The 23585-nt window shown below is 41.0% G+C and overlaps 2 protein-coding genes across 2 annotated transcripts in view; one reads left to right on the top strand and one right to left on the bottom strand.

Annotated features, from left to right (window-relative positions):
* The window catches only part of LOC132379725 (plectin-like), a 30580-nt gene extending 7699 nt beyond the window's left edge, over positions 1-22881 (top strand). Inside the window, exons 2-4 of the mRNA XM_059948014.1 lie at positions 16802-16834; positions 18403-18593; positions 20260-22881. Of these exons, the coding sequence (XP_059803997.1) occupies positions 20426-22177 (1752 nt within the window). The 5' untranslated portion in view covers positions 16802-16834; positions 18403-18593; positions 20260-20425 and the 3' untranslated portion in view covers positions 22178-22881. The remainder of the gene's footprint in view (positions 1-16801; positions 16835-18402; positions 18594-20259) is intronic.
* LOC132379726 (VPS10 domain-containing receptor SorCS1-like) overlaps positions 1-23585 on the bottom strand; it is a 1404942-nt gene that overhangs the window by 305980 nt on the left and 1075377 nt on the right. The window lies entirely within an intron of this gene.

Genomic DNA, 23585 nt, shown 5'->3' on the forward strand with positions numbered 1-23585 from the left:
TTAGCACAATCACATTCCAGGGCCAGTGATCACCAATTGAAGTTGGATTACCTTCACTGTCTGTAAGAAGTTCGTACTTTCTCTACATGACCACATGTGTTTACTCCAGGGGCTTTGCTTCCCACCCATATTCCAACCATAGTTTGGATTAATGAGTCATGATCATGCTCTGTTGGGACCAGCAATGTGACAGGCTGCCTCCAGTATAATCTACAAACAGACTGTTTTTGTTGTTGATGCAAAACAAAGCATTTCAATATTATGATTACATGTGAAAAATAAATCCAAGCTTTTAATCCCATTGGCAGTGCAGCACTGCCTCATAAGGATAAAACTATTCTTCACTCCAGACTATGCTGCTTTCAATAAGGTAGCTGCTGATGCTATGCCCTTATTACCCTTGGAGCACAGGTATTAGTATTCACATTTTTCATATTGTAAATACTTAATTTACATCAACACTAAATGAACTCCTTCTGAAGACTCCCTGATTCCGCAACATTACCTGCCTCTTCACCTCTCTTGGTATCATCTCCAAACTTAGCCACCAAGTCATCAAGTCTGTCATCCATATCATTAACATATAATGTGAAAAGAAAGGGTCAATACAGACCCCTGTGGAACACCACTAGTCACTGCAGCCAGCCAGAATAGACTCCCTTTATCCTCATCATCCAATCTTCAATCCAGGCTAATATCTTTTGTAATACCATGGGCTCCTGCCATATTAAGCAGCCTTATGTGAGGCATCTTATCAAAGACCTTCTGAAAATCCAAGTAAACAGCATCCACTGACTCTCCTTAGTCTATTCTGCCTGTTTTTCCTCAAAGAATTCCAACAGATTTGTCAGGCAAGATTTCTCCATAACGAAAACATGCTGTTTGACCTGTTTTATCATGTGCCTCCAAGTACCCCAAAACCTCAATCTTAATAATAGATTCCAATATCTTCTCAACCACTGGAATAAATAAATAAATAAATAAATAAATAGATAGATAGATAGATAGATAGATAGATAGATAGATAGATAGATAGATAGATAGATAAATAGATAGATAAATAGATAAATAAATAAATAGATAAATAAATAGATAGATAAATAAATAAATAAATAGATAAATAAATAAACAGATAGATAGATAGATAGATAGATAGATAGATAGATAGATAGATAGATAAATAGATAAATAGATAAATAAATAGATAGATAGATAGATAGATAGATAGATAGATAGATAGATAGATAGATAGATAGATAAATAGATAAATAAATAAATAAAAAGAAAGCAAATTAGCTCATCCCCTCCCTAATCTTTTGCAGCTATTTTTATTCTAATTCAAACAAATGGATTTTCAGTTCCAATCCGGGTCTTACCTGTTGCACATGTTTCAAACATATTCCTCAGCATAATCACCGGGCAATTCATTCAGATCAAATTCCACTGTTGGACTCCTTGTGGGCAGTTGGGGAATATGTCGAAGACAGCTTTCATCTCTGGAAGCATTCACACTCACTCTGGTGAGTGAAATATATTGTTTGCATTAATGGCCAACGCAGTCCGAGGATTGTGCTGTGGGGGTTCAGCTTGTAACTTCTGCCACACTTCCAGTGCCAATGCAGCATGTCCATAACTCATTGTCTCAAACTATACATTTTAGGAAACCAGAGAACCCAGAGGAAACCCACATGGTCTTAGGGAGAACATACAAACTCCTTACAGACAGTGGTGGGAAACAAACTCTGATCGTCGATTGTTGGTGTAGTAAACTCATTGCACTAATTGCTACACTACTGTGGCACTTGTGGTCTCAACATCTACAGGAAGGTTATTCCAACCATATACAGAAAGCTTCCTGGGACATCCAAGCTGCCAGCCCCAACAACCTCGGTCTTGTCCATGTAAATACACTTAATCAATTCTTTACTATTCTCATGCTGGACAGTGACTGCTGTTTTCTTTCAATGTCAAATTCTCTTAATCTGAAATCATTCTATGATTTCAAACCACTTGTCTACAAATATAAAGATTAGAGGTAAAGTAGTCTAGTGATTAACACAACGCATTTCAGTAGCAGTGACTGGCTGGAAGGAGTTTGTACATTCTCCTGGGTGCTTGCTTTCCTCCCACAGTCCAGTTGGTAGTTTAACTGGTCATTATAAATTGTCCTGTGATGAGCTGAGATTAAATTGGGGTTGCGGGGTGGTGTGGCTCAAAGGGCCATATCTCAATCAATCAATAAATCAAAACATAGATCCCAGTGTGAACAGCAAAGAAGGCACCTTTTAGAAACTGGGAAGAAGATTGATAATGATTACCGATTTTTAAGGCAATTGTTTCCCTTCCATGCCCTACATGCCATCTTGAATCATGAGAGGGAAGAGAGACTATCTTACATTGTCTCCCTCTGTCACCATCAGCTCCTTTGTGTCAGTCACAAGGATTCTCTGTCTGTCTGAATGCTACGCTGATGTTAAAATCACTCGTCCCAACCTGCTGTTATAGGTTACCTCTTACTCTTATGCATGGGTTAAGGGTTTAATGTGATTGAATATGAGTTGCTTTGGCAAATCCCTGTAAGGGACTGATGAATAATGCTCTAATGTGCCAATGTCACTTGATGCCAATATTGGTGAAATATCATATTACTGAAGATTGTCTATCAATGCTGTGGTATTGATAGACCAATACCACATTGTGTAGTAATGGCAGTGGAACTAATCTCATGGGCTTTCTGTCAGTCTTCCATTCAAATTTCCAGTGAACATTCAACCCCATATAGTTTGAGTGAGAATGATCTCAAGATACCCTTTTGGATCCTCTTGTCACCTCTTTGAAACCCTCCACCCCACAACCCTACCACCCCCTTCCCAACGCTGAAGTTTAATTGCCAGTATTAAGTGTGTGATGTGGTGGTGGCCATCACTGTTCTCTCCCTATACTCTTACTTCACCACCTGCAGAGTAACTGCAGGTTGGAAACAGAGTGCAACGTGCAACTTCTACATAATACATTGTGCACTTGTGTACACACCGATGAATATCTGCCTCCTTTCCTCATTCTCTTTTACATTTTACATCAAACGATGCATGTTTCTCACACAGACTGAACCAGCATTTAATTGTCCATCCCTAGTTACCTTTGAGAAGGCAATGGAGGCAGCTTGTAGTCCTTGAGGTGAGAGTGTACCCACTAACGGTACCCTTGTCTGAGACCTCAAATCAGCACCTCCCAGGCACCATGTTCCAAAACCACGAACTTCCACATTGCAGCTTTCATAGCCTTTCAGTGACAACATATGAATTTGTCATACTGAACACTGCACATTGCATGGACTAGTTCCCTGTTCCCTACAGACTGCTATACACTGAATCTAAATCCTTTGCCTGTTGAAAAAAATAACATAAAGATTATTGAGGCTTCTTCCCCCTTCCTTTCTGGTCTTGATGAAGGATCTCAGCCTGAAACATTGACTGTTGATTCACTTCCATAGATGCTGCCTGGCCTGCTGAGTTCCTCCAGCAATTTGTGTGTGTTGCTTTGGATTTCCAACATCTGCAGATTTTCTGTTATGTTTATCACACGGATTACGATCTCCATGAAATCTCTAATATCATCATTGCTCCCTTTTTATTTGTCCACTTTACTCCCGGCATTCTAAATAACTCACCATGATTATCCCATTCCCATTTCTATCAGATTTGTTTTATTTTCCTGATAGAGCAAGGGCATAGGTCATTGCTTAAAATGCCAGACCTAGCCAAAGTGAAATGAAATAAGAGAGACACAAAGCTGTGACTGACAATACAAACCCAGGGTCCAATTGCCTGCAGATTACTTCGGTAAACAGGTCTCTGTCATTTACCATTTAGCATTGTCTTTGCAACAGCTTTTTCAGTTGATTGTCCCAACTCGCATGCTGCACCATCATTGCAAAAGATGAGATGGATTCTGTCGAAGCTACTGGAATGGATACTGGAACAGCTACTAAACTGTTTTAGATACAAACACCAGGAAATCTGTAGATGCTGGAAAGCCAAAGCAACACACAAAAAAATGCTGGAGGAAATCAGCGGACCTAGCAGCATCCGTGGAAAGAAGCAACAGAAGCATCTTTCCGTGGAAAGATGTTTTGGGCCAAAACCCTTTACGAGGACTGCCTAACTGTACGTCTTTTTGAAATGTGTGAGGAAACTGAAGCACCCGCAGATGTTCATGGGGAGAACATATAAACTCATTACAGACAATGGCGATAATCAAACCCTGATCAGAGATCATAGGCACTGTAAAGCAACTGCACTAACTGCTGCATTACCACACCACCCTAAAGTGAGCAGATGTCAGGACTGAGCCTGGAACCATGCTCCCAGGTGGAGATCTGAACACCTGCATTTCTACGGAAGGACTTCCACTCCTTGAGTATGGAGCCTTAGATTACTCGGCTACCCTGACACCTCTGCTGTGGAGTAATAAGAATATGAGGGTATATCTTCTTGCTGATTACATCAGTAGTTTGTAGTGCAGGGGAGAGGAAAAGGAATGGTGAGCTATCAAATTGGAACTCGCTTATCGTGTTTCTATCCAGATCTGCCTTAGGAAGAGCCACGGGGACTCACAACTCTCAGAGAGAAAACATTTCACCTCATGCAACAAACAACCTGCTGAAGGAATTCAGTGGTTTAAACATCATCTGTGGAAGGAAAGGAGTTGTTGATGTTTTGAGACAAAATCTGAAACATTAATAATTCCTTTCCTCTCTTAGATGCTGCTGGACACAGAGTTCCTCCAGCAGATTATTTGTTGCTCCAGGTTTCAGCATCCACAGCCTCCATTTCATTTTATCCCTGTCTGAGTTCTGGATTGTCCCCTGAAGAGGAAGTATCTTCTCCACATCCAGCCTGTTCAGATTCCACACGGTCCAGCGTGTCCCCAGCTTTACAGCTCTTTGTCCAGCTGAGCTGTGGTGCAAATCTGTATGGAAAGTTCAGGTGTTGTAGTCTGCCATTGGGAATACCTGGCCTGAAGGTCCATGCTGATCTCAAAGGCAGGCTGAGTAATGCAGACTCAAAAATAAAACCTGTTCATTTAACCCCAGGGCCACTTAAAGTGTCTGAGGTCTTTTCAGAGCTCATAGAGCCAGACCTCAGAGGCCTGCTCAGCTATGCTGACTTCACTATTTTCTTCGAGTGTTAACCTTAATCAAATAATTGTGGGACATAAGTCACATAATAACAGGAATTACTTTAATCATAATAATCCTTTTGACTGCCAAAACTTTAGTTATCTGCACATCCATTCACAGAAATGGATGAGAAAATATCTGCTAAATTAATGTAATTGTATTTATTGGTAATTATATCATTGATGTGAGAACCGTGAGAAAACTGTCCTATTTTCAGATTGTATTATCTTTTGTAGATTGGTTTGAATGTTTTGCTACATAGATCAAATTTCTGGGAAGCGTTCAAAGGAAGCCAATTTGTTACAGAACAGTGATCAGCTAACACATCTATATATTTATTTAATGGTGCTTTAAATTTGAAGCAGTAATCTAAATTAATCAACTGGATGATTTATTTACAAAAGTCACTGCCAAATAACATATTTCTTTGCTACAGGAAAAAAAAACTGGTGATGTATACATACATAGCTTGTTCCTGAACCAGCATGCCTAACTTCACTTACCCCAACACTGAATTGATTCTATAACCTATTGATTTTACACTTTCAAAGACTCTGTGACTCATGTTCTCAGTAAGTATGTGTGTATGTATTGATTTATTGTATTTGCACAGATTGCGTTCTTGTGCACTTTAGTTGTTTGCCTTTGTGTGTACTTTTTCATTGATTCTATTGTATTTCTTTGTTCTACTTTGAATGCCTGCAAGAAAATGAATCTCAAGGTTGTATATGATGACATATAAGTTTTTGATAATAAATTTTCTTTGAACTTTGAACTTCATTGTTTGGAGCATCTGAATGAGTTACTTTTTAGCAACAGAAGATGTTTTCTGTGTTGTTGAATTAAAGAACAATTACTAGATATTTTCTGCTTTGATTGGAATCCTTCATTTCTACTATATCTCTAGTTATTCTGCAGCAATCTGTGTGAACATGACAGAGTTGTTTCAGAACTTCCACTGTTGCCATGACTACACAATAGATTTTCAGTTAGTGAAATTTATTTAATGCTATAGAGATTTGTTCTATGGTAAGTTGCCAAGGAGATGGGAACCGGAATGATATGGATGAGGATGGGGCAGCTGGTGTACAAGCTGAAACAGTGTGCAGAGAGACTGTGAGGATGGACATGCAGACGATGGGCAAAGTTGCAGAAAGTTAGCTGAATTGAAGTGTAACATGGGGGCCAAATCAAAAAGGGTAATGAATACAGGGCTGCAAGTGTTATATTTAAATGCACACAATATATGGAATATGTAAGAGAGATTATCGTGTAACGCAGATAGAGATTGGCAGATATGACCATTAGACATAGGAGCAGAATTAGGCCATTCTGCCCATCAAGTCTGATTCACTACTCTCTGGCTAAAAAATATTCTTCCTTATCTACGGTCTAAAAGATAACCCCTCAATTTTGAGGCTATTCCTTCTAGTTCTGGATCCCCCACCATAGGAAACAACCTTTCCACATCCACTTTATCTAGTCCTTTTAACATTCGGTAGGTTTCCCTCCACGTTCTTCTAAATTCCAGTGAGTACAGGCCCAAAGCTGCCAAATGCTCCTACAGTTTTGAGGTAAAGTCAGATGTATCAGCATTGCATTAGAGTAAGTGAATTACAGAGGCATGAGAGAGGAGCTAGCAAAATTTGATTGGAAAGGGACACCAGCAGAGATGTTGGTTGGGGTTTCTGAGATCGATTCAGAAGGTACAGAGTAGATACATTAGGTGAAGATTAGGATAGATACAAAGATGAAGAAATATTCTAAAGGCAGGATGAAGTAACTGTAGCTAACAAGGGGAGTCTAAGGCACTATAAAAGCAGAAGAGAAGCCATATAATATAGCAAACATCAGTGGAAAATTAGAGTATTGAGAAGCTTTTAAAAACCAACAGAAGACAAGTAAAATGCCATTATGAAGGAAAAGTTGAACTATGATGGTAAGCTAGCCAAAAATAACAAAAAGCATACCAAAAGTAGTTTCAGATATATAAAGAGTAAAAGAGAGGTGAGAGTGGATATTGAACTATTGGAAAAAAGATGCTGGAGAAATAGTAATGGAGAACAGAGAAATAGTGGCTTAATTTACTAAGTATTCTTCATCACTCTTCACTCTGGAAGACACTAGCAGTTTACCAGAATTCTGAGAGTGTCAATGGGCAGAAGTAAGTGTAGTTGTTTTTGCTAAGGGGAAGGCATTTGGAAGCTGACAGATCTGAAGGTAGATAAGTCATCTGGACCAGATGGACTACCCCTCCCCAAGGGTTCCAAAGGAAGTGGCTAAAGAGATTGTGTAAACATTAGTAATGATCTTTCAAGAATCACTAAATTCATGACTAGTTCCAGAGCAGTGGAAAATTTCTGAATGTCATTCCAGTTCTTAAGAAGGGAGGGAAACAGAGAAAGGAAATAATAGGCCAGTTAGTCTGACCGCAATGTTGGAGTCAATTGTTAAGGATGAGGTTTTGAGGGTACTTAGCGGCGCATGATAAAATAGGCCAAACTCAGCATGGCACCCCAAGGGGAAATCTTGCCTGACATATCTGTTTGAATTCTTTGGGGGAAAAAACAGGCAAGATAGACAAATACGAGTCAGTAGATGTTGTTTACTTGGATCTTCAGAAGGCCTTTGACAAGGTGCCACACATGAGGTTGTTTAGAAAGGTAATAGCCCATGGTATTATAGGAAAGACACTAGCATGAATACAGGTTTGGCTGATTGGTGGGAGGCAAGGAGACAGAATAAAGGAAGTCTTTATTGGTGTGCTGCACAGACACAAAAGTAATGTTCCAATGCAGATCTGACAAAGAGCTTGAAAAAGCAGAAAGTTTCTTGATGGGAGTTGTTGATTGGAGTACTGCGCAGATGCAGCAGGAGCATTCCCGTGCAGCATCAACAAGGAACTTTAAAAAACCCGGTCCCTATAGGAGAGAGGTACTGCCTAGCAGGGCAGTGTATTCTGTTTTGAGTGTCAGATGCGGGATTTCCAGGAGCTTCCAGCCTCTCCAGTGGCCACATCTGCACCAGGTGCATCGAGATGCAGCTCCTTAGAGACCGTGTTAGGGAACTGGAGCTGCAGCTTGATGAGCTCAGGCTTGTTAAGGAAAGTGAAGCAGTGATAGGCATTAGCTACAGGAGATAGACAAATTGATGACTGTCAGAGGAGGGAAGAGGGAGTGTCAGATTGTGGAGAGCATCCCTGTGGCCGTCCCTCTCAACAATAAGTACTCCATTTTGAGTACTATTGGGAGGGACAATCTTACTGGGGGAAGACTCATTCCTCTGGCAATGAGTCTGGCCCTGTGGCACAGAAGGATAGGGAACTGGAGAGGATGGCAGCAGTAACAGAGGGGTCAGATAGGTGATTCTGTGAATGCGAGAAAGAAACAAGGATGGTAGTTTGCCTCCCAGGGGCCATGATGTTTCTGAACACATCCACAATATCCTGAAAAGGGAAGGTGAGCAGCCAGAAGTCTTGGTACACATTGGTATCAACGATATAGATAGAAGAAGGGAGGAAGTCCCGAGAAAAGAATACGGGAATTTAGAAAGGAAGCTGAGAAGCAGGACCTCAAAAGTAGTAATCTTAGATTGCTGCCAGTGCTGTGCACAGTGAGGATAGGAATAGAATGAGGTGAAGAATTGTAGCAGAGGGCAAGAATTCAGATTTCTGGATAATCGGGACCTCTTCTGGGGCAGGTTGGACCTGAACAAAAGGGATGGGTTGCACTTGAATCCGACGGGGACCGATATTCTTGCGAGTAGATTTACTAGAGCTGTTGGCAGTGGTTTAAACTAATATGGCAGAGGGATGGGAATCAGTACAGTGGAGTTTTAGATGAGCCAGCAGGTTTACGAGTAGATGAGGGATGTTACATGAATTTAAGGAAGGACAAGCCAATGACTGGGTACAAATGCAGACAGAGCAAAGAGTTAAGTTGTACCACAGAGGCAAAATTCAAAAGGGTGAAGAATGCAGGATTGAAGATGCTGTATTTAAATGCACATAATATTCAGAATAAGGTGGATAAACTTGTGGTGTAATTAGAGTTGGTCAGAATGACGTTGTGGACATCACTGAATTGTGCCTGAAAGAAACCATAGTTGGGAGGTTAACATCAAAGGATATACATTGTATTAAAAAGACAGACAGAAAGGCTCTGTCTGGAAAGAGATGGAACTACATCTTTAGAAAGAGGTGACATCGGGTCAGAGAATATCGAATCTTTGTGGGTGGAGTGAGAAATTTCAAGGGTTAAAAAACAATTATGTGGATCATATATAGACCTCCAAGTAGTAGCCAAGATGTGGGGTTGAGATTGTAAAGGGAGCTGGAAAAAGGATGCAATAAAGGAAATGACACAATTGTAATGAAGGACTTCAGTGTGCAAGGGGATTGGAAAATTCAGGTTGGTGTTAGATCGCAAGAGAGGGAATTTGTTGAATGCCTGTGAGATGGCTTTTTAGTGCAGTTTGTGCCTGAGCATCCTCGGGGAAAGGCTGTCTTAGATTGGGTGTTGTGTAATAACCCAGAACATATTAGGGAGCTTAACATAAAGGAACCCTTAGGAGGCAGTGATCATAATATGATTGAATTCATACTGCAGTTTGAGAGGGAGAAGCATAACTCATGTGCATCAGTACCGCAATGGAATAAAAGTGAATTACAGAGGCATGAGAGAGGAGCTTGCCCAGGTGGATTAGAGGAGGATTCTGGCGGGGATGATGCCAGTCATCTTGGAATAGTTCACAAGGTGCAGGATAGATATGTCCCACAGAGAAAGAAGTTCTCAAATGGTAGGGGTAGGCAACTGTGGCTGACAAAGAAATGTAAGGACTGCAAAAAAGGCAAGGAAAGGGCATATAAGGTAGCAAAGGTGAGTGGGAAATTGAAATGATTGGGAAGCTTTTAAAATCCAACAAAAGGGAAGTAAATGGCTATAAAAAGGGAAAAAATGAAATATGAAGGCAGACTAGCCTAAAATATAAAGCAAGATACCTTAAGTTTTTTCAGTTATATAAAAAGCAAAAGGGAGGTGAGAGTTGATATTGGACCACAGAAAAATGATGATGGTGAGGTATTAATGGGGGACAAATAATTAGCAAATGAACTTAATGGCTACTTTGCAAGTCTCCACTGTGAAAGACATCAGCAGTGTGCCAGAGATTTGTGAGTGTCAGGGAGCAGGAGTGAGTGCCATTGCTATTCCAAAGGAAAAAATGCTAGGCAAACTGAAAGGTCTTAAGATGGATAAATCATCTGGGCCAGATAGACTACATCCCAGAGTCCTGAGAGAGGTTGCAGAAGAGATGCATTCATAATGATCTTTAAAGAATCACTTGATTCTGGCATGGTCCCAGAGGTCTGGAAGACTGCAAGTGTCACTACACTCCTTCAGAAGGGAGAAAGGCAAAAGAAATGAAATTTTGGACCAGTTAGCCTAAACTCAATGTTTGGGAAGGTGTTGGAGTCTATTAGGTTTGAGGTACTTAGAGACTAATGATAAAATTAGTCAAAGTCACTATGGTTTCTGTAAAGGGAAGCCTTGCCTAACAAATCTGTTACAATTCTTCGAGGATGTAACAAGCAGGGTGGACAAAGGAGAGGCAGTGGATGTTATTTACTTGGACTTTCAGAAGGCATTTGATATGGTGCCACACATGAAGCTGCTTAACAAGATAAAATCCCACGGCATTACAGGAAAAATACTGGAGAAGATAACGGAATGGCTGACAGGGAGTGGGAATAAAAGAAGCCTTTTCTGGTTGGCTGCTGGTGACTTGTGATGATCCTCAGGGTCAATATTGGGAGAACTACTTTTAACATTGTTTGTCAGTAATTTCGATAATGGAATTGATGGCTTTATGGCAAAGTTTGTGGATGATACAAAGATGGCTGGTTGGGTAGGTAATGTTGAGGAAGCAATGCAATTGCAGTAGGACTTAGACAAGTCGGAAGGATGGACAAAAATATTGCAGATGGATTACAGTATTGGGAAATGTGTGATAATGCATTTTGGTAAAAGGAACAATAGCACAGACGATCATCTAAATGAAGAGAAGGTTCAAACATCAGAGGTGCAGGAGGAGTTAGGAGTCCTCGTGCAGGACTCCCAGAAGGTTAACTTACAGGTTGAGTCTATGGTTAAGAAGATAAATATAATGTTGGCATTTATTTCATGGGGAATAGAATATAAAAGCAAAAGAATAATGCCGAGCCTTTAAAAGACACTAGTCAGACTGCACTTGGAGTATTGTTAATAGTTTTGGACCCTATATTTCAGAAAAGATGTGTTGTCATTGGACAGAGTCCAGAGGAGGTTCACAAGGATGTTTCCAGGAATGAAGGGGTTAACATATGCAGAGTGTTTGGCAGCTTTAGGCCTGTATACTCTAGAATTTAGAAGAATATGGGGGGATCGTGGGATCTCATTGAAACCTACCGAGTGTTAAAAGATAGGGTAGATGTGGAGAGGATATTTCCTGTAGTGGGGGTATCCAGAATTAGAGGGCACAACTTCAAAATTGAAGGGCAACCCTTTAGAACAGAGGTAAGGAGTAATTATTTTAGCTAGAGGGTAGTAAATTGGTGGAATTCTCTGCCACAGACTGCAGTAGAAGCCAAGTCCGTGGGTATATTTAAGGCAGAAGTTGATGGTTTTTGATTGGTCAGGGCATCAAAGGATATGATGAGAATCCGGGTGTTTTGGTTTGAGTGAGATCTGGGATCAGCCATGATGGAATGGCCGAGCAGACTCGATGGGTTGAATGGCCTAATTCTGCTCTTATGTTTTATGGTCTTACGGTCTATTCTGGTTGGCGGCTGGTGACAAGTAGCGTTCCGCAGGGATTGGTATTGGGACCACTTCTTTTCACATTGTATGTCAAAGATTTGGATGATGGAATTGATGGCTTTGTAGCCAGGTATGCAGACAATACTAAGATAGATGGAGGGGCAGTTAGTGTTGAGGAAGCAGGGAGTCTGCAGAAGGCTGAAGAAAGCATATTTCCTATAACAGGTGAGTCCAAAACAGAGTGCAAGGCCTCAGAATAAAGTAACCTCCATTTAGAATAGAGATGAATAAGAACCTCTTTAGCTAGAAGGTAGTGAATCTGTGGAATTCATTGCTATGCATGGGGAAAGTTATTGAGTATATTTAAAGCAGAGGTTGATAGGTTCTTGATTAGTCAGGCTCTCAAAACGTATGAAGAGAAGGCAAGAGAATGGGTTGTGAAGGATAATAAATCAGCCGTGATGCAATGGTGGAGCAGACTTGATGTGCCAAGTGGCCTAATTCTGCGCCTATGTCCTATGGTCTTTTGATAAGATGTGCACAGATTTTGGCTTGACATTTAAGTTGCTTAAATGCTGTTTAACAGTTAAACAACTTGAAGTTATTTAAGCTTGATGTATCTTTTACTGATTGGTGGAAGAAGGTTTTCTATTGTCCCCTTTGTTTTATTCTGAGATATTCTGCCATGATACAGACAGAAGCTCAAACATTGGGATGGAAATTCAAACATGTCAACAGCTGATGTCAGCAATGTACATGAGCATTAAATGTGCATCTAAACAGCAATTTGAAATGAGTATGGTAAAAATCAAATCATCCTGCACCCTTGGGATTTTGGTGTCTATCTAATGGATTTCCAGACTGTAGATGTTACTCCTATTATACACTAGCGTACTTACAATTCACTTCTTTTTAATCTTTTCACATGTTCTCCAGTATTGATGAGCTTTCCCAATCAGTTTAAGAGAAGTGTGAGAGATAGGGCTTGACTGAGTTTCAAAGGAGCAAAGGAAACAGAGTTCGTGAAGCAGGTGCTGACAGAGTGGGATATTAGAACATCCTGATACTGGATTTTTGTTGTTCGCTGTTCTGGCTTTGTCACATGTACAACATTATAGTCAAAAACTAGTCTTGCACGCCACCCATAAAGGCCATTTCATTACAATGGTGCAGTGGGTAGTGCAACAGCAACCAATAACAGAGATCAGCACCTTCTGAGATAGTCAAACTACCCTGTCTGGCACTAGCAATTATTCCTCAGTCAGACACTTAGGCTACATCCACACTAGACCGGATAATTTTGAAAACACCGGTTTTGGGTAAAAATGATAGGCATCCACAATATGTGTTTTTGAAAATATCCCTATCCACACTGAAACAGAGATTTTGGTGAATATCCTCCTACTGGGCATGCGCAGGACACATCTACTGAAAATAAGCGACATGTTTGGTGTTGAATCTCGCCGTAAAAGTTTGTGTAGTTACAGACTAGAAAAACTTAAAATGATGTACAACTGTTGGCTCTCGCGAAGGAGAACTTAAAACTAAAAAAGAAACAAATACTGGAGCATATGGCAGCAACCGACAGGGAGTTCACGGACTGTATGACCCAGCTGACGACGAACATTGAAAAACGGACTAATTCTGTTGCATTAATAAAGCACCTTGTTAAGTGTATAGTTATCTTGTATTTCCATACAATGTTACATTGGGCTGTTACACATCTATTGTCAGAGAAGTACTTGCATAAATAGGTAAACCACCTTCATATGAACAAGGACAGAAAACAGGGCAAAGTGAATATACATATTTATTTAGTCAGTTATGGGTCAAAGTATTTGGTGAGTACACTTTTAACTCTTCTGGCTTCAGTCTGGTTGTCGTCTGTTCTGAAATTGTTAAGTTGCATTCAAGAAAACAATGAAATAATACACTGCTCTCTGATAGCATTTTCAAAAGTCTCCGGTTACGCCATCCAAATGCTTGAGTAGCGTTTTCAAAAATATCCACCTTGAAAAGTGTTTTTGAAAAGCTCTGGTTTCAGGAGACGAAAATGCCATTTTAGTGTGGATGGAGGGTAAAAACGAAGAGAAAAAGCTTCGGTTATGGATTTATCTGGTGTAGTGTGGATCTAGCCTCAGATCACATTTCTTCCCCATTTTGATGTATGATCTCAACAACTGAATTTCTCAACCATGTCTACATGCTTTTATGCATTGAGTTGCTGCACATGATTGGCTGATTAGATACTTGGATTGTAGGCCTCCGTTAGTCTCAATAGACCATGGATTTGCACCTTGGAAAGTTTCCAGGGCACAAGCCTGGACAAGGTTTTTTGTCTAGCCCAAGCTGAAGTCTCCCCTCTCCACATCACCTATGTTGTTCAGGAAAGGGCATTACATACAGCTTGGCACCAGTGTTGTCACAGAGCAATGTGTGGTTATGTGCCATGCTCAAGGACACACATGCAAGCCTCAGCCAAGGCTCGAACTAGTGACCTTCAGATAACTAGACAAACACCTTAACCACTAGGCCATGTGCCAACTTATGCTTGGATTAATGAGCAGATGAACCAAATAAATATACTAAGTATAGACAACCTCTCTAATGGTACCTAACCACTATGAAAGCAGCAGATCCAATCTACCATCTCCTGTATGATTTGATGCCCTCTGACTCCATTGAACTCTCCAGAGAGGCTGGTAATTTATGGAGATTTCAGGAGCAGAGCAGACTGCTAACTGGGAATTGCCCTCTGGAATCATTTCATGTTTCTACCTACTTAGCTGAAGTCCACAATCACAGGATCAGTTAACCTGAACAGTGTAGATTTGTCAATATGATTAGGTGAATTCTGCGATAATCTTCTTTGGATTGGGCAATACCTGTGCACAAGACCATAACAAATTGCAAAGAGTTGTGAACACTGCGCAGTCTGTCCTGAAAACCAGCCACCCCTCTCATGACTCTGCCTACACTTCCTGCAGCCTTGGGAAAGTCGGCTTAATCAAAGACCCCTCCCACTATAGTCATTCTCCCTCCCCCACCCTTTCATCAGGCAGAAGATACAAAAGCTTGAAAACATACACCACCAAATTCAAGGATATCTTCTATCCCACTGTTAGAATACCCTTCATAAAGACAAATGCTTGATGTTTCAATCTACCTCAACATGGCCTTTACACTTTAGTTGTCTGCCTGCACTGCACTTCCTCTGTATATGGTTTTCCGGTTTGTACTGCCTAGATGGACTTAGGTCTGTATGGAGGCATGTAAACAATATTTTTCATGAATCTCAGTACAAGTATTCAGAATAAACCAATAACAGTTACCAAGAGATGTGTGTGTTTTTAACATGCGATGACTATAGAAGCGCACTGGTCATATGTTTCTGTTTTGTTTCTGTGATCCTGTCCATTGACTGAGACACTCAGTTTCACACTGATACAGAGACACACTCAATTCTTTCTCAGTCAGAAGAACCAGGTCTGTTGACTGGAATGGCTTGGGCAATGCCTTAAGTACTTAGAAGCCCAAATGTACCTGCTCATAATAACACAACAATTAAGCCAATGAATAATATGTGGCAGATTCAGGGGAACAAGGAAAGCCTTACTGCTTGGGAAAAATAACTGATTTTGAGCCTGGGCCAATGTGGATGTGACGTAGCCTCCTCCCTGATGGAAGTGAACCAAACAGTCCATGAGCATAAATTCCTTTTCCTTTTCTCTTTTTTTGCACTATTTACTTTGACATTGATAATAGAGGAATTTAATAATTTTATGCCTTTGCATTGTACTGCTACTGCAAAACACCATTTCCACTTCATATAAGTCAATAATAATAAATCTGATTCTAATTCATTCACAGTTGATAACATGTTAACTAAAACTTAAAGCTTGCATTCATTATCCATGGGAAGAACCAAACATGGTAAATCAATGTTCTAGTAGCACTGGCATTTGGCACAGAAGAGGTCAAAGTAGGCCATGTACAGAAAATCAGCCATTTTGTTAGAGGGATTAGGACAAATGTATTTCCATAGGTTGAAGGAAAACAGTTGGGGACAACAGTAACCATGGCAGCAAAGTGATTAACAAAAGGTTAGAAAGAATCCAGGATACTTTATTGAGTTGTTACTTGTTCAAAGTTCAAAATAATTTTATTATCAAAGTACATATGTGTCACCATGTACTACCCTGAGATTCGTTTTCCTGCGGGCATACTTAGCAAACCTATAGAATTGTAACTATAACAGGGTCAATGAAAGATCAACCGAAGTGCAGGAAACATCAAGCTGTGCAAATGCAAATATAAATAAATAAATTAGTAGAAAATGAGATAATGAGACAAAGTGTCCTTAAAGTGAGATCAGTGTTTGTGGGAATCTTCTCAATGATAGGGTTTGAGTTTAGTTATTCCTTTTATTCCAGTGCCTGATGGTGGAGGGGTAGTAACTGTCCTTGAACCAAGTGGTGCGAGTCCTGAGGCTCTTGAAGCTTCTACCTGATGGCAGCAGCGAGAAGAGAGCATGACCTAGATGCTGAGGTCTCTGATGATGGATGCTGCTTTCCTATGACAGCGTTTCATATAGATGTGCTCAATGGTTGGGAGAGCCCAGTAATGCTCAGGGCAAATCCCTCTTTAACTATGTTTTACTGATTCTCTGCTTTGAATGCAATGTTTGTAGGAAAAAGAGATATTTAAACCTGTGCAGCTCTTCAGCAGTACTGATTCCAATTTGCTGAAATTGCATATCAATATCTGATGTGTTGCTGTCCCCAAAAAGCTAGTAACTGAAATTGAAATATTTTTACTGTTGCAGAGTGTGAAAGAAACAACGTGATGGCAAACTGAGGTAAGCAGATTCCTGCTGCACTCAGACGGCAAGTGACGCTGAACATTTGAGAAAATGTGAAAATAATCTAGTGTCTGGTGAATATCAAAACAAAAACTGTTGACACTATAAATCTGAAATAAATCAAAGTTGTTCTCTCACTTTTCCAGTCCTGATGAAGGAATTTCACTAGGAAATGTTGAATCTATTTATCTTTTTACATCAAGAGTGTGTTGTTTCTCTTTCTACAAATGTATTTCCACCATTTTCTGTTTTCATTCATAATTAACAAATGGACGATTAATTCAATGGCATCCTGATAGAGAAAAAATTCCCACACTCTCTCTGCTAACTTGTGTTAGGTTATATGTTCAACTGTATTCTTGAAGTTTTTTTACACATGGTGAAAATAGTTCAGAGTTGGTTATGGGCATGATGTCTGCCAGATAATCCAATTGGTAACAAAGACCATAAGACATATGAGCAGATTTAGACCATTCAGCCTGTCAACTGCTCCAGTTGAGCATGGCTAATTTATTTACCTCTTAACTCCATTCTCTGCCTTCTCTCCGTAACATTTGACACTGTTACTAACCAAGAAGCTATCAACCTCTGCTTTAAACATACCCATCATCTTAGCCTCTGCAGCCACCTGTGGCAATGAATTCCACAGATTCACCACCATCTGGCTAAAGAAATTCCTCCTCATCTTTGTTCTAAAAGGACATTCTTCTATTCTGATGCTGTGCCCTCTGGTTCTAGACTTTACCACTATTGAAAACATCCTCTAAATCTACTGTATATGGCCCTTTCAATATTCACTAAGTTTCAATGAAATCCCTCCCTCATTCTTCTAAATTCCAGTGAGTACAGTCCCAGAGCCATCAAATGCTCCTCATACATTAACCCTTTCATCCCAAAGGTCATTCTTAGAAATCTCCTCTGGATCCTCTTCAAAGGTAGCCCATCCTTTCTTAGATATGGGGCCTAAAACTACTCTTATTACTCCAAAAAAAATGAGGCCCTTTGTGGAAAGCAAGTAATTTCTATTTTATCTATGTCAACAGAATAAAAATCCTGAGGGATGTGATTTATTCAGTTAGATGATAATCCAAGCTGTGATGACCGAGCCAAGCGACAAAGCTACGTGAAGTTCGCATCTCCATGCTTTGTTGAGATCTTAATGAGATCACTGTAAAAGGTTAATTAACATTATATTACACAGACAAGGCTGCTATGATAAAATGCACCAGTGACATCAATCATGGGAAGCTCTTCATGGAGACTGGAAGCTTTCCAGAACAACAAATCAATACAGAGGAAAAGGCGTATGATCTGCTGAGGCTTCCGGAGAAACAGGTGAACTAAGAAATAATGGGTAAATAAATTATGAAAAGGTTAAAGCAAGCTGACCCAGTACAACAGGAGATATACACTCAGTGGCCACTTTATTAGGTACACCTGTACACCTGCTTGTTTATGCAAATATCTAATCAAACATATTAATGGTACCTAACAGAAGCTCCTTTGCTTTCATCTTTGGAAACAGCTCTATTTCCATCTTTAATATCTCTATTTTTCCCTTTCAGGGTTCTTTTGAAGACCCTGACCTGGAGTTATATGCTGACTACGGTTCTTTGTGGGAATGGGACCCGCCCTCTAGGTTTCACAACTGGCCGTTGTTCGGCACTCCAGGGCCTCGGCCTAAGAGGGTTGTTTACCTTTGGAGGGCCAAGATTTCGTGGCTCTGGAGACAGGCGGATCGAAGATCGGTGTCACGGTAGGAGATCCGTGTATCATCGTGGGAGTCAGAAGATTTACGTTTGTGTGCCCAGAGACCTGAGATTTCTCAGCACAGAGCTTGTAAAAAGCGATGCAATGGAATTTTAACATCATAAACCAGCCAGTTGTTTGTTATGTCTCCCCTCTCGCTGTGAAATGGAGTCACCCCTTTCTTCCTTAGTAAGGAGAGAGAGAGCCTGTGATATGTCAAATACTGGATGAGCAATGTAGTCTTTGGAGTGCAGCAAGTCTGTGTCTTTACTTTTGCCTTGGTCACACTTGAGTGCTTGGTGGTGAGTGCCAATGCCTTTCTCTGCCAGTGGGGGAAGGGGGGGATCGTTGCTTGCTTCTGCTTACGTGCAGGAGGGAGGGGAGCTGGGGGGACTTTAGGGTTCTAACATTTAACTGTCGTTCATTCTTTGGAGGTTCTCCTCTGGTTGTAAAGAAAAAGCATTCCAGGATGTATATTGTATACATTTCTCTGACATTAAATGTACCTTTGAAACCTTTGAAGCCACTCAATGCATAAAAACTTGCAGACGTGGTCAAGAGAGTCAGTCGTTGTTGAGACCAAACATCAGAATGGGGAAGAAGTGACTCTGACCATGGATTGATTGTTGGTGCCAGATAGGTGGTTTGAGTATCTCAGAAATTGCTGATCTCCTGGAATTTTCATGCATAACAGTCTTTAGAGTTTACAGAGAATGGTGCAAAAAAATCTAATGAGCAGCAATTCTGTGGGCAAAAATGCTTTGTTTTTGAGAGAGGTCAGTGGAGGATGGGCAAACTGATTCAAGGCAACAGTAACTCAGATAACCACATTAGAACTGTGGTGTGAGAAGAGCATAGCTGAATGCACAACACATTGATCCTTGAAGTGGATGGGCACCACAAAAAAAAAGTAGCAGAACACCACAAACTTACACTTAGTCTCAATGGCCACTATAATAAGTACAGGATATCTTTAAAAAAAGAGTGTAGTCATAGAGGACAGAACATGGTGGAGTATAGGAATGAGATAGGAATGGTCTAGATGGACAGACATTGACAGAGAAAATGCAGCAAAGAGGTAGTATGTTTTCTGTATTCACCCTGACAAGTACTTCTGCAGATCAGTAGTTGTGCTGTCTTTACGACAGTTATTTAGTTTATAATATTTTTGCTTAGTAATTCATTCAATAGTATTTTCTAGTTAGAATTAGAAGTGTTTAAAGTATATTCATTGCATGTAAAATATATCGGCATGCGATGACGTCACATCCGGTTTCGCCGCGTCTTGTGGGAAAATACCGGTTTGAAATTAGCGCGAGGGTGGGGGCTTACCACGAGGCTCACCTGAGCAGAAGTTGTTTTGCAGGCATGAGAAATCACAGTGAGAGCAACGCTGTAAGTTAATAGATAATCGATATATTGAACTAAGATGTTAATGCCGATCCTGTTAGAAGTAACGACGGTAGATAATGTTTATGCTTTCGTTAGTTAAAGAGTCGCGGATAGTTTGCATGGAAGTGTATTTAAAGTAGTCAATGGAGCAGGTAAACTCTCCCTGTATACTGCACCTTAGTGTAATGTAGTTATAGTCACCTTTGCAAGTATTTACACTTGAAATGTGATATTAAGGAAGGAACAAATACTGTATCAATCTTGTATTGTTTTATCAACAGTTTTCACCATATGTTAATGTGAAGAGTGAACAGTAAATGGTTAATCTTACTGCGATCTGGTTCTTATTAACTGTGGTTTATCTCGACGTTAAATTCGGCGTTCGTGACACGCGAAGGAGAACGTTACAGTGAAAAAGCGGCATTATCAGGTGTTTCAAGTGCTGCAATGTCAGCTCAATCCAGCATCAAGTCGACGCCGCCCAGCGACAAGGGCAGTAAACCGACATCAAGTAAGCCCACCCAGGCGTTATCAGGTGTTCCAAGTGCTGCAATGTCAGCTCGATCCGGGATCAAGTCGATGGCGCCCAGCGACAAGGGCAGTAGAACGACATCAAGTAAGTCCACACAGGCAAGAGCCAAGGCAGAAGCCGCCAAGGTGCGACTGCGTTACGCCAAACAAGAAGCAGTTTTGAAAATGAAACAGGCCACCAGAGAAGCCGAAATCCAGAAAGAAAGGGCCGCCAGACAAAGAGAAGAGGCTGCCAGAGAAGCCAAAATCCAGAAAGAAAGGGCCGCCAGACAAAGAGAAGAGGCCGCCAGAGAAGCCGAAAGGGCCGCCAGACAAAGAGAAGAGGCTGCCAGAGAAGCCGAAATCCAGAAAGAAAGGGCCGCCAGAGAAGCCGAAAAGGCCGCCCGAGAAGCCGAAACCCAGTTGGAAATGGCAAAAATATTGACAGAGTTGCAAGTGCTGCAGCTAGAAAGAGAAGAAGAAGCTGCCATGGCGGAAGCAGAGTACATAGAAGAAGCTGAAGGGTCGCGTGATCTGACCGAAGCAAGATCTACTTTAGAAAGGACCAGAGTGGAATGCACAAGCGACTATGTACAATCTCAAATAGACAGGCAGGCTCGTCTCCCCTCTCCATACGTATTCGATAACTTCCCCAGCTACGAGGAACCTCAGAGAGTCACGATTGCATCACATCCATACGAGGAAGGAAATTTACCCTCACGGCTCCGTGATGAAGTCAAGAATGAAAGAACCGACAACGCTCCTTCACCCCCACAACAGGACGGCGGGGAGGGAGAGGTTCACTCCAGGACAACAATTGTCAGCTCGAACTGTACAGAAGTTTGCGGTCAAACTCAGTTAAGCCGTTCTTGTTCCAAGATCTGCCTCACTGAGGTGTACCCTAAAGAAGCACAACAAGACATTACCAAGCGTAAAGTAACCGACGAGACGCTAGGTCAGTCAGTTTTCGTTCAAACCGAGCACGGAAACAAACTTGCACAATCAGCTCAAGAAACCATTTCTTTAAAACCCAAAGGCACCAAGGTCTTCAGAGATGAAGCAAATAATGGGGTTGCCCCATTGCCTTTCAGAGAACCACGTCAGCGCTCACCAGATAACAAAGAGCAGGCAGTCAAACGGTTCACGTCCTTACGGAAAACCCAGAAAAGGAAACCTGAGATGCAGCAACGCACCCGATTGGCCCACGAGGTACTGTGCACCCTAATGGCAGAGGTCACAGCCATTATAAACGCACAATCATTCCTACCTGTGTCTTCTGACCCAGAAAACCCCTTTATACTTTCGCCATCAACGCTCCTTACGCAGAAGGCAGGAGCACCTCCTCCACCAGGAGACTTCTCAGACAAGGATTTGTACACAAAGCAATGGAGACAAGTCCAGGCTCTGGCAAATCAGTTCTGGCCTCGCTGGAGACAAAAATATCTACCTTTGTTGCAACAGAGACAAAAGTGGACAGAACCCCGAAGGAATCTTCAAGTTGAAGACTTAGTCCTGCTCAGGGACAAGCAAATCGCCCGCAACAGCTGGCCAACGGCCAGAATCACTGCTACATTCCCTAGCGAGGATGGACATGTCAGGAAGATTGAATTGAAGACTACCGACCAAGGCGATGTGAAAATTTACCAAAGGCCAGTTACAGAAGTTATTCTACTTCTACCCAATGACTGATTAAGAGACTAAGTTTTGTACTCTGCTCATTGTGACCTTACGAAGGTCAAGCGGGGAGTGTGCTGTCTTTACGACAGTTATTTAGTTTATAATATTTTCGCTTAGTAATTCATTCAATAGTATTTTCTAGTTAGAATTAGAAGTGTTTAAAGTATATTCATTGCATGTAAAATATATCGGCATGCGATGACGTCACATCCGGTTTCGCCGCGTCTTGTGGGAAAATACCGGTTTGAAATTAGCGCGAGGGTGGGGGCTTACCACGAGGCTCACCTGAGCAGAAGTTGTTTTGCAGGCATGAGAAATCACAGTGAGAGCAACTCTGTAAGTTAATAGATAATCGATATATTGAACTAAGATGTTAATGCCGATCCTGTTAGAAGTAACGACGGTAGATAATGTTTTTGCTTTCGTTAGTTAAAGAGTCGCGGATAGTTTGCATGGAAGTGTATTTAAAGTAGTCAATGGAGCAGGTAAACTCTCCCTGTATACTGCACCTTAGTGTAATGTAGTTATAGTCACCTTTGCAAGTATTTACACTTGAAATGTGATATTAAGGAAGGAACAAATACTGTATCAATCTTGTATTGTTTTATCAACAGTTTTCACCATATGTTAATGTGAAGAGTGAACAGTAAATGGTTAATCTTACTGCGATCTGGTTCTTATTAACTGTGGTTTATCTCGACGTTAAATTCGGCGTTCGTGACACGCGAAGGAGAACGTTACAGTAGTACTTTTAAATATATTAATATAACACAATTTTTAAGTTAACATACTCAAAAAAGACTTCTTTCTCTTTTAAGTTGTTAAAGTAAATCAAATTGCTAGAAGAACTCAGTGGGTTAGGCCGCATCTGTAGGTGGAAATGGCCAATCATGGTTTTGGGTTGAGACTCTCAGCCGAGATGAAGGGACATTGTGTCCATTGGCCATTTATTTTCCTCTACAGATGTTGTCAGACCCGCTGAGTTGCTCTGACAGTTTGTTACATGCTCTGGATGCCAGAATATGCAGTCTTTTGTGCCTTCTTTCAGTACTTCTTCATCATGGGTTGTCAGCAATAGCAGAAGAGAGCAATATTTCTTTAAACCCTGTACTCTCCATGTAGAGTGGATATTGTCCATAAAGTGGTTAATGTAATGCTTTTCAGCACTAGTGATTGAGGCTCAATTTTCATCATTGTCTGTAAGCGTTTGTACCTCCTCCCGCCGAATGTATGGGTTTCCTCCGGGTGCTCCAGTTTCCTCTCACATTTCAAACACATACAGGTTATTGAGTGTTGGTTGGAGCTGGAAACATGGCTACCCCTGTCGTTACTCACACTGTGCTGGTCGTTGACGCAAATGGCCCATTTCACTGGATATTTCAATGTTTTGGAGTACATGTGACAAATAAAGCTAATCTTT

The sequence above is a fragment of the Hypanus sabinus genome, chromosome 22 (assembly GCF_030144855.1).
Source record: "Hypanus sabinus isolate sHypSab1 chromosome 22, sHypSab1.hap1, whole genome shotgun sequence".
NCBI lineage: Eukaryota > Metazoa > Chordata > Chondrichthyes > Myliobatiformes > Dasyatidae > Hypanus > Hypanus sabinus.